We start from the raw sequence: 16,936 nt of genomic DNA, 5'->3' as shown, positions 1-16,936 counted from the left end.
AGAGAAGCAATCTGAGGCACAAAAAGACACAGGAAACACTTACATATGCACCAATATCTCCCCTAGGAACAAGGATGGATCCTTCCACTTAAGACTTAGAAAACAGATTTTGTAAAAGTAAGTTCTGAACAATAAGAGCATTTGGTTTTTGCATTCAGGATCCACTGTGTATTCAATGATGCTTTTCTTTGCCTGTGGAATTGATGAAGTCACACTAATATTTCTAGGTTCCCTTTGAGGAACTCTTGAGCTTTGCCTACGATAAGTACATAACTTCTTCTGAAAAAAATAAATACTGAGCCGACCTTACAACCAAAGTCCTGGATAGAAATGTCTCTGGCTTTATAAAAAGAATCTATCCTCCTAGGATACACTTCACAGATCTGAGTTCCACAACCTGCAAAATCAAGCTTCAGCATCTCAGAGTCTATTGGTGTAATTTTCAACAACAGAGAACTAACAGAAATAATAATTACAAATTAGTATTTACGGGGAGGTTTTCTTCTTGTTCTTTAAAATTGAGGAAAATGAAAAAGAAAAACACTACTACAGCAAAGGAGTTACCAATGAATCATACGTGCCTTTGCATAGACCGAAACACTTGAGGATCACCTTTCCCTGCACAGGCTATGTGGTGCTAAGATAGGCAGATTATAGCCTTCCATTTGTCCTGGGCCTTTCTCTGTGTGTCATCTGGCAGATGCAGCTGTGGGGCCGCCAATTCACCCTGCAGCCCTCCATTTTAATCAGCATCACATAAAGTTTAACACATGCTTTGAAATATGCACCAGATCCAAAGTTTTGCCTGAGGGTGGGGGTTAGATACTTGCTACAGAAACTCATACCATCCCAGCTGCTACTCCACAAGCAATTATCTTTCACCTCTGGCTGAACCATAGGAACTGTCAACACCAGCACACTGCCAAACAGGGGAGAGGTTATGGGGTCAAACAGGAAAGAAGACTGGATGCTCTGAGGTTCAGACTGACCATCTGCCAATCCTATTGACTACAAGAAGAAGCATTCTCCACAGGTGCAGACCACAGAAAAGCACAGATAGAAGAGAAGCATGAGTGCACGAAACTGAGAATGTTTTTCAGGAGTGAACACAAGAAAGCAAAGCCTCCTGAGATGCAACAGGCCAGTCTTGTGAGAAAAGATAAAGAGGTCAAATAAGAGGATACACACATCAGCACATGGCAGCTGTGAAGAGAGTTTTACCAAGACGAGCAAAGCAAACACCATATACTTAAGAACAAAATGAAAATACTCTGAAAGATATTTCTTAAATACAGAAGCCAAAAGAAATGCCACTGATAGATTTGAAAAGGAAAAAGAAAACTTAATAAAAGAGCCCAGAATCTCCCCCAACCCCCTTAAGTCCCAAAGTGTGTATGTGTATGTATGTGTACACACACATGTATATAGAGAGAAAATAAAACACACACTTCCCTAAAATGTCTACTCTGAACTCTGAAATGTGTGAGCATCAACCCTATTCCACAACTAAAGAGAGTGCTCATGCCCAGTGAATCAAATGGGTTCTGCCCCATGTGCTGCTTATGAAGTTTTCATGAACACTGGCCTAGACTACTGCATTAAAGAGCACTCTAAAGCTTAGTTCAGAACAGCAGGAAGTGCATCCTGCTGACTCGCATGTCAGGGCAGACACTAATCATATGCACCAGGACCATAAGGACCTGCTCTACATCATTTAGACACATTCTCTAAAAAGGATTAAGTTTGACCCAATCTTTATGCAACACCAATCTACTGGTACATACAACTTTTACATATTAAACAGAGAAAAACCTAAACCTTACTGATGTTGATGGAATGAAGTGATACTTGTAGTTTCCATGTCTATCACGTGACCCAGGTTTCTCAGGACACACACACTAAAGAAAGATCACTAATACAGAACTTTAGATAGTAAGATACTTGCTGATCATTATGAAGTGGGAAAAAAATAACCAACAATATTAAAAAACAGGCAGAAGTAAAGAGAGGCAAACTGAAATAACAAAGGCATACGCCCAGACACAGGTGGAAGCAACAGTGCCAACTAGGAGAATGAGTCACCTCACTGCAAGACTAAAATAACAGCAATGAAGAATGAAAGCGCACATAATAAGAAAGAAGCATGTGCAAAGCCAACAGCTCTGCTTAACAGCGCTCAGTTTCACTACAACAATGGTTAAGAGAAAAGATCATACATAAAGAAAAAGAGACAATTTCTTCACAAAGAAGCAAACTATTCGAATTAAAATGCCCTTTTAGGTCACACTAGATATTACTAGAATTTAAGCAAGGTGAAGTTTTAAGTCTTAGCTATTTTTTTATTGCCGTGATAGATACACCACAACCAAGACAATTCATAAAAGGAGCTATGATGTCAGAGTGAAGACTCAGTGACAAGTGGCTTGAGCAGCAGCTGAAAACTTACATCTTGATCCACAAGCAGAAGGCAGGCAGAAACCTGGGAATGGACCAAATATCTTGAAACCTCAAAGCCCACCTCCAACAAGCTCACACCTCCAAATCCTAAAATACAGTTTCTACCAATGGCAGAGCAAGTATTCAAATATATGAGTCAATGGGCCACTCTCGTTCAAACCACCAGAGCTTTCCTCTACCACCACTGGTAATGTCAACTCAAAATTAGGTCATCTTTTATGGTTCCTTTGTCCTTCATTTCCTCTGTACTTCTGTACAGGTATAAGGAGAGAAAAGAGTCATGTGATAAAAGTACAGGAGAGCCAGGCTTGAAGACATGCATTTGTAAGCTTAGAACACAAGAGGTTGAGTCCAAAGAATCAGTTTCAAAGCCAGTATAACTACACAGTAAGAGTCTATCTCAAAAAGGGGAAGGGATACATATGAGAAGTCATAGTTAAGCCAAAGTTTATAAATATAACCGGTGGTTTGACTAGGTATGGCCCCCACAGACTCATGTGTCGAAATGCTTGGACAATAGGGAGTGGCACTATTAAGAGTTGTGAACTTGTTGGAGGAAGTGTGTTACTTTGGGGGCAGGAATACTCAATGTGGCACACAGTCTCCATCTGCTGCTTGCGGACCAAGGTGTAGAACTCTCAGCTTCTGCCCCAACACTATGCCTGCCTGCATCTTATCATGCACCCCACCATGATAATGGACTAAACCTCTAAAATTGTAAGCCAGGCCCAATTAAATGTTTTCCTTTATAAGAGTTGTTATGGTCATGGTGTCTCTTCAAAACAATAGAAACCCTAACTTTAACCACAACCACAAAAAAAGGAAAATGCAATGTATCAACTTATATTCAGACATCTATCTACCTGATATCTGAACTAGGCAACTCGGAAGTTTACAAGCATCTTGAATCTATTTGTCAATGTGTTAGTGATACATTAATGGGGACTGAACTCAAATATAGTCACAACTTTATTCAACCTTTTCTACTATCTTCTTTCCACAAATCATGAGGAAGCTAAAAAAGAAACTCTCAGAATTGTCACTGATTCTGATACTGACAACAGATCTTAATAATCTAGATGGCTCCCACAATGTAATTGAATACATTTCAGAGTATAGAAACCTACAAATGTCACATGAAAAATGCATGTGTCCATGATAATTGGTCTAAAGAGAAGTTCATGACTGTATGGCTTCCTGAAAGGCTTATGCCCCTGAAATGTTGTAGAAACTCCTATAGACTGCTACACCAACAATGTTCAAAGAATAGACTATTTAAGAATTTTCTAAGAAAGTCAAAGAGATCAACAGCCAAACAACTGTCATCAACTTCTTTATGGGACAGCATGGAAAACTTCGTGTTTAGCAAATGCAAAGAGGTGAACTCACTGCTTTAATTATTAAATTATAATAATTATTAAATAAATTATTTATTACTGATTATTCAATCAGGCATAAATTAAAGTTCAAAATCCAATAGTTACAGACTTTCAATATGGGAAAGTTAGAAGGTTATAGAGAAAATGGTAGTAAGAGTTACACAAAATATGAATGTATTTAATATCATTAAGAACTATAGACCTATGAGGCTGGAGAGATGGCTCTGCAGTTAAGAGTTACTAGTACATTTATACCGATCTGAGTCCAGTTCCTAGAATCCATGTAAGGAAAGCACAGAATTACTGTAACTACAGCTCTGATATGTCGGGACTCTACAGGTACCCACTCTCATGTGTACATACCTATACACAAATGTACACACATAATTTTTAAATTAATAAAAAATAAATTCAAGAAAACAAAAAGAACAGTAGGCTTTAAAAATTACCAAATGCTAGGGTTCTTTTTTTAATCACTGGTACATAAAGGCAGTGAGGCAATAACAAACTATAACTAATAGAAAAAACTTCACCTACGAATTCAGAAATATTGCATCTTGAGATACAAAAGCTGAATACACTTGTGGGTTACCAACAAATTAGTCATATAAGTAGAAAACAAAATGTATAATATCCATGAAAATTATCTTTCCTTACATGATCCTCAGTTTCTCCATTCCTTCCCCTAAAATACCAAAGTAAGAATGTACATATAAAAAAATGAGCATATCCTCAACTCCTTAGCACAAGGCACTGCACTACATTCTGAAGGAACAGAAAAGGAACACAAATGCACATACACATCTTCCAGAAACTGTCAGTAATGAGTACCACCTTCAGCTCTGCTTCTTGGAGTCCATCCTAGCTGCAGGTTCCCACCTCTAAATACCTTCCCCAGATTCCCTTTGTCATCCAGCATTTTACAAGCAGACCTCTATGATTTAAAAATCTACTTAATTCATTAGAGTAAGCCACACCACAGAATATAACTTAACAATCATCTCCATAAAATTTTTCAAAAAATAAAATCTCTCCAATGTCTTATTTCTCTCACGATCATGTTGACTTAAGGAAGGCAACAGTCTACAAAGACAGCCACTCTGATTTCTACAAGAACTATTTTCTCTATTTTCAAAGAGATTCATTAGCATTGCTTTAGTTTTGTGTGAGTGTCCATGTATGTACATATGTGTCTGTGACTGGTTATGCACATACATTCCTACATGTAGAGGCCAGAAGCTGATGCCAAGTATCTTCTTTAGGCACTCTCCACCTTAATTTTTGAGACAAGGTCTCCACTGAGCCTGAGCTCACCAATTCATTCAATAAGTTGGTTAGTAAACTCCCGGGATTATGCAGCCTCCACCTCTCTGGTAATGTCCAGCTCTTACATAGATGCTAGAAATCTGATCCTCACCTCTGTTTGACAGGTATTTTACTAACTGAGACATCTCTCCAGCCACCCCACTATTTGTTATAAGGGCTCATCACACTCAGAATCCTCAAGTGGCTTGACTATGAATTTCAAAATTACATCCCCTCTCTCTGACACACACACTACATAAATACAATTTTTAATTTTTTTAAAAGGAACACATAATTAGTTAAGTATCAAAATCATATACTTTATAAGATAAATATTCTTGGCCAGGTTTGATTTTAGTTGTAATCCGTAACTGAGAGGATGATTTATTAACTTTTAAAACTCTGTCTTGTCTTTCCAAAATTTTATGCCAAAATTGCTAAGTACCAAAAGTTACATGAATAGAAAATAAATCTAAGAACAACTTCTTTGGCTCCAAAGGGTTTATTCTGTGGATGTTCTGCTTAGAATCTAGCACAAAGGATATTTCAGCCATACTTTTTGGCATGATGGTCATTACATGACCTTGGTGAACTCAGTGGGGAATACAGTGATAGAATTAAATCTAAAGATGTTCTGTTCAATAAATCTAAGGGCTCATTCTGTTCTAGTCAAGACTTAAGTCAACACAGTCCAAAGCTGAAAAAAATCATGGCGACCATTCGTCTTTTTCCAAGGTAGGTTCTGAAAAAACAGTTAGGGTTGGACTGAAAGGCCTAGTCCTCCCTGAGGATCTACATGCAGTTAATGGTTGCCAGGGAAGGGAAAGACATTCTCTTCAGTGGTAAAGCCACTGGTGAGATGTTCATGTTCCTGTAAACAAGTCTAATGAATATGAAAGTAGAAGGGGACTAGCAGAGGAAAGAAAGGAGATAAATGAGAATAATAACATATAAGGAGGGAATAAGAAAGAGTAAAGGGAATTCAATATGATCAAAGCACATTTTATGAATGTGTGAAAACAACGTAATGAAACCCATATTTATGTATAATTAATATAGCCCAATAAAAATAATTTTCAAAAGTTACTAAAAGAATTCCTAGGTACCCTCTCTTTTACAAGCTACCAGCAGCTCCTTTTCCTATTTTTTTTCCTATTTTTTATTGAAAAAAAATTTATATACTATAATCTGATCATGCTTTTCCCTCCTCCAACTCCTAATTCACAATTCAATGCCCCTTTCTTCGCTCTTTCTAAAAAAAAAAAAAAAAAACAAGCATACAAACAAAAACAGAGAGAGGGGAAAAAAGAAATACACAAACCTCTATAAAAACACAAAAATAAAAAACAAAATAGGAAAAAAAAACAAGCAAAGGATATGCCCAAACAAAGAAATGTGAGACAAAGTCTACAGAAATACCATTGAGTGGTGAATTAATGATGGACACAGGTGTCACCCCAGTAGACTTTTGGGTGTGCAGAGGCCACAATCAACAGGAGCCTGCCTGGCGCCTCTGGTGCCAAGAGAATCCAGTTCCTTCATACCAAACACTACCTGAGGTCTCTAGGCCCAGGCACAGGAGAAAGGAAAGGCACTATCCTTCATGGTTGTGACGGGCAGTATTCAATCAAGCACTACCTGTGACCCAATCAAGGCAGTTGGGCACCAGTGTGGAGAAAGAGTACAAGATGGGGAGGTGGAAGAGAGGTAGGATGGTTTGTGGGGTGGGAAGTGAGGTAGATCTAGGAGGTGAGGGTGGTGAGGAACAGGCTGATGTGAATGGCCAACTAGCCACCCAACTCCAGGGAGAAGCCTGGTCCAGGCCTCGATCCGGGGCCTTCAAGCAGGGAAGGGGGCCTGTGTTGATGTCTATAGCTCCTGTTGTCATTGGGGTCTGTACAGGAACTTGTAATAGGGCCACGTTGGTGTCGGAAGGCCATGTTGTTGCAGGGGCCATTGATGGAGGTGGATCTTCTATCTGTTGCTTTCATTGGTTAATTAATAAAGAAAACTGCTTGGCCTGATAGGACAGAAAATTAGATAGGCAGAGTAGACAGAACAGAATGCTGGGAAGAAGGGAAGTGAGTCACAGACGCCATGCCTCTCCTCTCTGAGACAGATGCAGGTTAAGATCCTTCCCAGTAAGCTACCACCTCGTGGTGCTACACACATTAATAGAAATGGGTTAATCAAGATGTGAGAGTTAGTCAGTAAGAGACTAGAGCTAATGGGCCAAGGCAGTATTTAAAAGAATACAAGTTTCCACTGGGCGGTGGTGGTGCACTCAGGAGGCAGAGGCAGGCGGATCTCTGTGAGTTCGAGGCCAGCCTGATCCACAAGAGCTAGTTCCAGGACAGGAACCAAAAAGCTACAGAGAAACCCTGTCTCGAAAATGAAAAAAAAAAAAAAAAAGGAAAAAACGGAAAAAAAGAATACAGTTTCCGTGTAATTATTTTGGGACATAAGCTAGCCAGGCGGTGGGGAGCAGGGGCGGCAGGAACGCAACCCTCCTACATGGTCACAAGAGACCATAGTGACAACTTGGACTGCTGTAGAGGTCAATGTCTAAGTCCGTGGTCCTGCTGCAGCCAAAGTCTGTGTTAATGTCCCTGGCCCATGTTTCTGCTAGAACCCGCCTAGCAGAATGGATGCCTAGAGTCTGGGCTGCAAACCGTTACATGTCTGAGAACTATGCCATGCCCAGAGTCATGCTGATCTGGGTGACCAGTGCTGCCACCTGGAGCCATAGAGACTTCTAGGCACAGGCTACTGCCTAGGGCCATGTCTGGGTTCATGGCTCCATGGAGCCTGAAGTCTGCAGTGGTGTTCATGGCTACAGTTGCAACCAAGAGCTCTGTGGATGCCTGGGGTATGGCCAGCCACCTGGGACCATGTTGATTTCCATGCTGCTGCTGGGATCATGCTGATCTGAGGGGTCTGTGCTGCTAATACCAGGCCCACAGTGGCATCCAGGCCCGAGCTGCTATTCAGAAATGTTAGTTACCACAATTTTTTTCTTACATTGTCCCTCATGGTATTTTCTGTGACATTGTTGCTTATTCCCCTGGTAGCTGGCAATAACTAAGAACTAAGTGTGGTATTAACTGTTTCTAGAAGTTTGCTAGGAACAACACTGCCCATAAAAGTTAAGATTTATTTCCATGTTTTCCAAGGAATGAAACGAGCAAAAACAACTACACCATCGCAGCCTTCATTCATTAAGGATTAAATATATGCCAAATAATGTCATGACTCAGTGTCTCTCCCCAACCCCACCTCTGTGTGCCCCCAATAGCAATCAGAAAAGAGGGCCCTCCCTGCACATTGCCTGGACAAAACAGTAGAGCTGGTCCTGGCAATATGAGTGAGGGGGACCCAGATCTGAGGTCCCGAGAATAGGAGAACTGGCCACACTCCTTGCTTTGGCTGTCTTGGGTGAGCTATAGTGACAATGAGGGAAAGCTAGCGAGCTGACCAACCCAACTAACACCCAGGCCCAGAATCAGTGCTATGAGTTGGCGCCCCCCAGCTTTCACTGAATCTATCAACTGTTAGAGCATGTGAAAGGAACAAACCTATAAAACTAAAACATCAGGATCTCCATGATACAGAAGGATATCTAAGGATATCTAAGAGGAGCCCCAGTTTCAGCCTATTACTGGTGGTGTAGCAGAAACCAGAGGCCTCAGACCAGACCAATGACTCATAACAATGAACACTTACACGTAAAGATATATGGACTAAAGGGTAAATTGTGTGACTCACCGGGCAATACTACAGCTTCCATGACAAGATTCTTCTTTTTTGTTGTTTTTAATTTTATTCTTGTCTTGGTTCTTTGTTTTGTATAGTTTTGGTTTTTCTTTTAAATTTGGCTTTGTTTTGGGAGATGTTCAAGAGCAGATGGCAGATGCAATGAGACAAGGAGATAAGTGGGATCAGAAGGCATGATGTGAAATTCACAAATAATCAATAAAAGTAAAAAAAAAATACCACTGAGTTTGTTTCATGTTGGCCAACAACTCCTAAATATAGGGCCTACCATAAAGTGTAGTTAATATACCTAATAAGACTCCATTAGAGAAAGTAATTTTTCTTTTCTAAGTATCAATTGCAGACACAACAGGACTAACACACATATGAACTCACAAGAAATGTAGCAGTATTCACAGACCTTCACAGGTCTAGAAGACGCTGCTTCCTTTGAGTTATCCATCATGTCTGGTTCTTACAATCTTTCTGCCTCCCCTTTTGCATAGATCCCTGAAGAAGGGTTTGATGAAAACATCCCATTTAAGACTGTGTTCTAAAGTCTCTTACTCTGTATACACTATCCACCTGTGAGTATCTTTATTTTCTTTATATTTCAAAAAGGAGCTTCTCTGATGATAGCTGAGCAAAGCAGAAAGTCAGTAGAAACCATTTTGTTGTTATGTTCCCTTAGCAGAATAATAGTAGTTTGGTCTTCCTCCAGATCCCTGGGGTTATCTAGTCTTAGGTTCTTGGCTACCTGTGCAGTATCAAGTCTTTGTTCCATCTCAGGGAGAGGGCCTTACATCAAATCAGAGAGTGGTTGTTACTCCCACATTTGTGCCACTATTACACCAGGATATCTTGCAGAAAGGTCATCGTTGTAAGTTGTAGAGCTTGTAGTTGGGGTTGGTGATTATCTCTCTCTTCTTGGAACATGCAATACACCTTCCAGTACCATGAACACTAGTCGGTATAAATAAAGCCTCTAGTTAAGCACCAGCTTGACTTCTCCATGTTCATTGAGATATGTAAGTGTTGTCTTCAGTAATAAGGTCTTAATACACCAATTCACAGAGAGCAACCAATAGTCTTGGCAATAGCCTAAGATGGCTGGGGGTTTCCATGGAGACCCTATGGCCAATGACTCAACTAGATATAACCCATTCTGGAACTGGAGGTTTCAGGTAGTGGCATAAAATGTCCAGTACAGGCATTGTCTCCCCCATTATTTGGTGGCTCCGTTTAGATTACTTTCATAAAGGTATGTTTTCTTTTTTAACAATGAAATGAAATAAGACAAAAACCAACACACTGGAATTGGACAAAACAAACAAAAGGAAAAAAGTCCCAGAGAAAGCATCAGAATCAGAGACCCACTCATTCACACACTCAGGAATCCCATAAAAACACTAAAATAGAAGCCATAATGTATATGCAAAGGACAGCGTCTTTTCTTAACATCAGTTATATAACCACATGATTTAGCAAAGGCAAGACAGAATTTTATTTATTTATTTTTATTTTTGAGACAGGGTTTCTTCATAGCTTTTTTGGTTCCTGTCCTGGAACTAGCTCTTCTAGACCAGGCTGGCCTTGAACTCACAGAGATCAGCCTGCCTCTGCCTCCCAAGTGCTGGGATTAAAGGCTTGCGCCACCACTGCCTGGCATGACAGAATTTTAAAAGTAAAACCTTCTCTCAGTTAAAGGCCTCACAAGGAAAATAAGTCTAACAAAGAATGTTAATCTCATAAATGTCATTCAGCTCCACAAAGCCTAAGGCAAACTAATCAAAATAAGAAATACAGAAATGCTCCCTACACAGACTAATTTTATAACAAGAAATCAGTTTCAAAATGAAAATAGTAGACAATTAATAAAGACATTCTTTAGGCACTTTTAAGAAAATCACTTCAGGGGCTGGAGAGATGGCTCAGTGGTTAAGAGCATTGCCTGCTCTTCCAAAGGTCCTGAGTTCAATTCCCAGCAACCACATGGTGGCTCACAACCATCTGTAATGAGGTCTGGTGCCCTCTTCTGGCCTGCAGGCATACACACAAACAGAATATTGTATACATAATAAGTAAATAAATAAATATTTTTAAAAAAAAAAGAAAGAAAATCACTTCATGTGACTATAAAATACACATACATTTCTTTAGCCCGGGAACAGGCAAGAAGAGCATCAAGAAAAATGAACAGGATAAAACACAAAGTTTTCTCCTTTAGGGATGGGGTGAACGTGATCTAGGCATGGGAGAAAGATTGAAGACAAACAGCTACTGACCATCAGGTGCCAAAGACCAGTTACACTGACCAAAGTCTTCATAGGCATAGAGAAAGGATTAATTTTCAGTCTCCATGTCACTGTGTTTCATTTTGATGAAACACATGGGATGTAGCTAAAAGTAATAATATATGCTACTCCTCCTTGCTACTTAAAAACTATCCTTGGTCTTGGTCCTTCTATTGGAATCTTCCAACATATACTAGTAATGGCAGAGACACATGATAGGAAGACTCTGGGTTCCTAAGCAACAATTATGAGATTAAAAAATTACAAATCAGTAAACACAATAAATAAAAAATAAATCACTTCTCCTACTTTTCCAACATCTATTGATTCATACAAATACAAGCATGTGCAATGTAAAAAAACCCGTGGTAATTTCTATCATATCCTCTTTAATTTCTAGGTACCATAGAAGAATAAAAAGCACATAAACTGAATAAACAGATCTGGTTCTCAGAGAAAAAATATAGTCAATAAATTTTAAAAGCCGTCAAGAATGTAAATTAGTCAAGCACTAAAAATAAACTACCATATGACCCAATCATACAATTTTAGGGAACAACCAAAGTCCTCTGTATCAGCATTTTACAGAGACATCTGCACATCAGTTACTACTGTACTATTCACAACCGCCAAGAAATGGAACCAGCCTAACACCAACAAACAAATGGAATAAGAAAACTGTGGTAAATATACTGCCCAGAATGAAGTAAAATCTTGCCATTACATGAAATAAATCAGATCCAAAAAGACAAATATGTTTTCAATGTACAATTTAATTTTTTTTTTTTTGAGACAGGGTTTCTCTGTGGTTTTGGAGCCTGTCCTGGTACTAGCTCTGGTAAACCAGGCTGGTCTCGAACTCACATTGATCCGCCTGCCTCTGCCTCCCAAGTGCTGGGATTAAAGGCGTGCACCACCACCGCCCAGCAACAATTTAAATTTTAAATTCAATATGCGCCTCTGCACACAAGCATGCATGTGTATGCACAAGCAATGAAACTAGAAAGAAAATCATGAAAAAAGAGGAAGAGTTCTTAAATGAATTAGAAAATAAAGGAATAGACAAATAGATGCCTTGAATAAACCAATTATTCATATTCTATATTCTAACAGGAAAAAAAGTATTAAAAAATACATTCAGAGCTGATCATGAGGGCACACACCTTTAATCCAAGCTAGTTAACCTATCCATTGCTGCAACTTTATCTGATTTCAACTACGAGGTCTGACCTTGACAAGTTGTTAGCATTTAAATAAAGTCTCTTTCCTCCCTCAGCATTCATTCTTCAGATAATTCAGTAATGAAAACAACTAACCTAAAATTAAATGAAGTGATAATAATTATAAGAGATCCCTCTTTCAGCAAAGGAATGTGAATTTATCTAGCAGAGGCCTAGAAAAGGAGCCTTTAAGAAGCCAGCTTCCAGCTGGGTGTGGCAGCATGTGCCTTTAAGTCCAACACTTAAGGATTAGTGGCACAAACCTACAGTTACAGCAGAGGCTGAGACAAGAACTGGTGCCTATACTTTGAACTTTTTAAAGTATAACACCAATAAAATTTAAAAGGAGATTTAAAAAAAAGACATGCTTTATGAAAATATAACTGGCAAATCTCTTCTGCAGTATCAGAGAGATATTTGAATTAAAGTTATTAATGCTAATTGAACCCTCAAATAATGCTTCCAAATGTTATTTACTGTGCCCTTGTTCCCCCCAATATTATACAAATCTACTAGAGAATACTTGTTTACAAAAGCATAAAACACTTTCCATAAATAGTTAAAATCTATTTATTATTGCAGGCTATATCATCGAGTATGTTAAGCATCCGTATAACATCAATGTAACTTAAATTTCAAGAGGAAGTATTACTGCAAATCGTTATTGTTTCTTCATTCACAATGACAAAAAGTATTCCTCATGGCCTATTATATCTTAGAGATGAAGATATTTGAATAAAATAAATATTCCTAACACACTTGCTAAATTTTTGAGCTGTATTTCCCTTTCTGCAATCATAATCCACAAACCCCAACAGACCATTCTGTCACTAACACCATCAATGTCAAAAAAATTTTTGCATGGCATGACACCTTCCTAATAGTAAATAATCAACCAAAGGCACATGTAATGAATGCAATTTATGTTGTTGACTGAAAGGAAAGCTTTACGAATTCTGGACTTTAAATACTATACAAAGTCAAGGGAAATGTTTGTTTTGTAAACTGAATTCTCTCCAGACTGACACAGACCATCACAATCAGTCACTGCTCAACAGCCACAGAGTGAACAACACATCTCACCCATCACTCTGTTGAGATAATAACATTTCCATTTATAAAGGACCTTCCTAAAATAAGAATTAAGACACTTGGCAAGGAGAAATTATGTGTATAACCAAATACTTGGAAAGCCAAGGGCAAATCTGTCACTAACCAAGTACCTACTTGTTTCATAGCGGTCTCTCCAATTTTGTCTGAATGCTTGCGGATGCTCTCCAGAAAGTCTTTGAGATCAGACATAGAAACATCCTTTATCTCTTCCCGAAGCTTGGGGATGTTGTCCACCATCACCTTACAGAATCGATAGTGGCTCACTTGAGGCAGATAGGTGTGTTCCAGATGCTCCAGAGTCTTCAGTGCAGGATAATGCCTACAAAAGAAATCAACCACCTTAGCAGATATTAGTCTTCCTTAGGGGCACAAATAAATTACTCAGGAAAAATTCAAACCTCAATTAGCTTTCACTATACATTTAGATAAATCCAAGGTAGTGTTTTAATGAAAACTTCTTAACTATTAAAAAGTTAATAAATGGGGGCTAGAGAGATGGCTCAGTGGTTAAGAGCATCACCTGCTCTTCCAAAGGTCCTGAGTTCAATTCCCAGCAACCACATGGTGGCTCACAACCATCTGTAATGAAGTCTGGTGCCCTCTTCTGGCCTGGAGACATACACGCAAACAGAATATTGTATACATAATAAATAAATAAATATTTTTTTTAAAAAAGTTAATAAATGCTTTAAAGACTAGTAATTTACAAAAATCTGTCCAAAGAATAAAAATGAATATCAATAAAATTAACTATATATAATTTTTAATTATCTCAGTGTCAAAAGACCATGCTATAAAATGAAATACCCCAAGCTAATCTTCTAATGAAAACAGAAAGAAGAGATTGAAAACTATGCACACGTGTTTGTGTTTGTTAGCTGAGATGAGTAAGTCTCAAAGACTACTCTAGCCAGGACCAAAGACGAGCTCTGCACGTCCCCATTACCCAGAGGCTGGACAACAAATGAAACAGCTACCTCTCCCAAGATTGGACAATTAACCCAAATTTTTCTTTTCAGGATCCCCGAGAGATGCCATCACCCCCAGACAGAAGGAAGTAAATATAAGAACATGACACCTACATTCCCAAGAGATGGAATGGGTGGTTTTTGGTCGTTGAATGGGTTGTGGATATTTCTCATTGTTTAGGGTAGTTGGTTACAAGCTGATGTTGGTAATGGTCAGGAAAAAAGTTGAATAAAGGAGTTTATAATCAGGCTCTTCTTTTGAAAAGAAAAAAGGGTGATATAGATATGGTAGTACTGAATCTATTCTGAAAAAAGGGAGATATAGATATAGATAAAAAGGTAGATTACTGAATCTACTTTTATACTAAAGAAGCAATGACTAGTTTTAAATATTTTACATTGATATGGATTTTTGTATATTGATACAAATCTAAGATACTTTTTATTAGAACATACTGTGCATGCATTTCTAATCTTGTTCAAGGTATTTTATCTAGACAGCTCATTTAACAATGTAATGCAAATTTCCAGTCCTTGCAATTTATTATTACTAACTAAGGATAATAAGGAAATGCAGGTTAGTAATTAGTAACCTAGTACAACTGAATTTGCAGTCATTAGGTCTGTCTTCAAGGTCAAACATATATATAGGTAGACATATCATCTTCAAACAATTGAGAGATTTCAGAATATAGCATTTAAGATGTTCAATAACATAGGTTCATTTCTCTTATGACAATGAGACATGCCTGCTCCTGAAGAACCAACCTACATCATAGAAGATGATGGGCATTGAAGAAATGACACATGGAGTTTACTTTCTGTGTGGCAAAAGTAAGCCACTAGGCAATAAAAATTGTTCTTGCCTCAACTGCTGACACTATGCTGTCCAAATTGGAAAAGCAAGACAAAAAAAGAGAGTGACAGCCAAATCTTGTCAAGAAAAGGCAGGACAGTCATTCAAAAATTCTGCTTCATAGAAAAGTCTATCACATATTCATTCTAGGCCTATAGGCCGAAGATGGCTGCCCCAACATTAAAAAGGAACCTTGGGTGACTGTCCAGGCAGCCAGCTGCTTCTGTCATTTATCACAATTTTTGGAAGTCACTTGCTTGCACTTCCTACTGACACAGTTAATATTATTTCCTTCTCGGGTCTTTGAGGGAGTTGAAGACTAGATAGTTAGAGGAATAGTTTTCCATGTTTATCAGACTCAGAAAAGAAACTCAATAAAGAGAAGTAAAGTGTATAACGTTGAGAGACATCAAAAGTTAGTTTTGGGTGGTACTGTAAGTTAGGACAGAAAGTGAATTAGGTAAAAGACTTTGAATAGATAATAACCTATTTTCTCTGCGTTTTTCAAATGTAAATGGACTAGATATTGTTGATATATTTATTGCCTGTATATATTGTATATAGTTATTGTTTTTATTGTATATAGTTTTGCTTATATTTGTCATAACTTTTATCTTAGACAAAAGGAGGAAATATGACAATATTTTTTGTAATCTAACAAATAAAGCTTGCCTGAAGATCAGAGTATGGAGCTAGCCACTAGTGAGCCATAGAAGTCAGGCAGTGGTGGCACGCACCTTTAATCTCAATACCTAGGAGGCACATGTCTTTAATTCCAGAACTACAGAGGTGAAGACAGGAAAGGATATGGCTGGGTTAAGAGAGATATATAAGGCAGGAGGAGACAGGAGCTAAGCACATACAGTCTGAGGAATTGTAGAAAAAGGATACCCCATTCAGTCTCATTTCTGGGTTGGTATCACATACCAAAAGTAAATCAAGATCAGATTAACTATTTAAGTAGGCCTATAACCCCTAAGAAAAGAGAAGCCGTCAACAAAAGTCTCCCAACCAAAAAAAGCCCAGGGCCAGATGGTTTCAGTACAGAATTCTACCAGAATTTCAAAGAGCTAATACCAATACTCCTCAAATTGTTCCACACAATAGAAACAGAAGGGACATTGCCAAACTCTTTTTTACAAGGCTACAGTTACACTGATACCCAAACCACACAAAGGCAACTAAGAAAGAAAATTGCAGGCCAGTCTCCTTCATGAACACTGATGAAAAAATAATCAATAAAATACTGGCAAGCAGAATCCAAGAACACATCAGAGAAATCTTCCACCATGGAAGATCAAGTAGGCTTCATCTGAGAGATGAAGGAATAGTTCAACATATGAAAATTTATCAATGTAATCCACCGTATAAATAAACCAAAAGAAAAAAAAACACATGATCATCTCATTAGATGCTGAAAAAGCCTTCGGCAAAATCTAATACGCTTTCATGCTAAAAGTCTTGGAGGGATATAAGGAACATACCTAAACATAAAAAAGGAAATAAACAGCAAGTGAACAGTCAAGATCAAACTAAATGGAAAGAAACTCAAAGCGATCCCACTAAAATCAGGAACAAGACAAGGCTGCCC

General features: G+C 38.3%; 1 protein-coding gene across 3 annotated transcripts in view; it reads right to left on the bottom strand.

Annotated features, from left to right (window-relative positions):
* Exoc6b (exocyst complex component 6B) overlaps nucleotides 1-16,936 on the bottom strand; it is a 477,853-nt gene that overhangs the window by 385,341 nt on the left and 75,576 nt on the right. For all 3 annotated transcript variants that reach the window (XM_041645429.1, XM_041645442.1, XM_041645435.1), the window contains exon 6: nucleotides 13,636-13,840. In XM_041645429.1, the coding sequence (XP_041501363.1) occupies nucleotides 13,636-13,840 (205 nt within the window). The remainder of the gene's footprint in view (nucleotides 1-13,635; nucleotides 13,841-16,936) is intronic.

Source organism: Microtus oregoni, unplaced genomic scaffold (assembly GCF_018167655.1).
Source record: "Microtus oregoni isolate MIOR12 unplaced genomic scaffold, Mior012 000002F_ref0000024, whole genome shotgun sequence".
Lineage (NCBI taxonomy): Eukaryota > Metazoa > Chordata > Mammalia > Rodentia > Cricetidae > Microtus > Microtus oregoni.
Note: the sequence above shows the minus strand (reverse complement) of the source record. Positions and strands in the feature narration are given on the sequence as shown.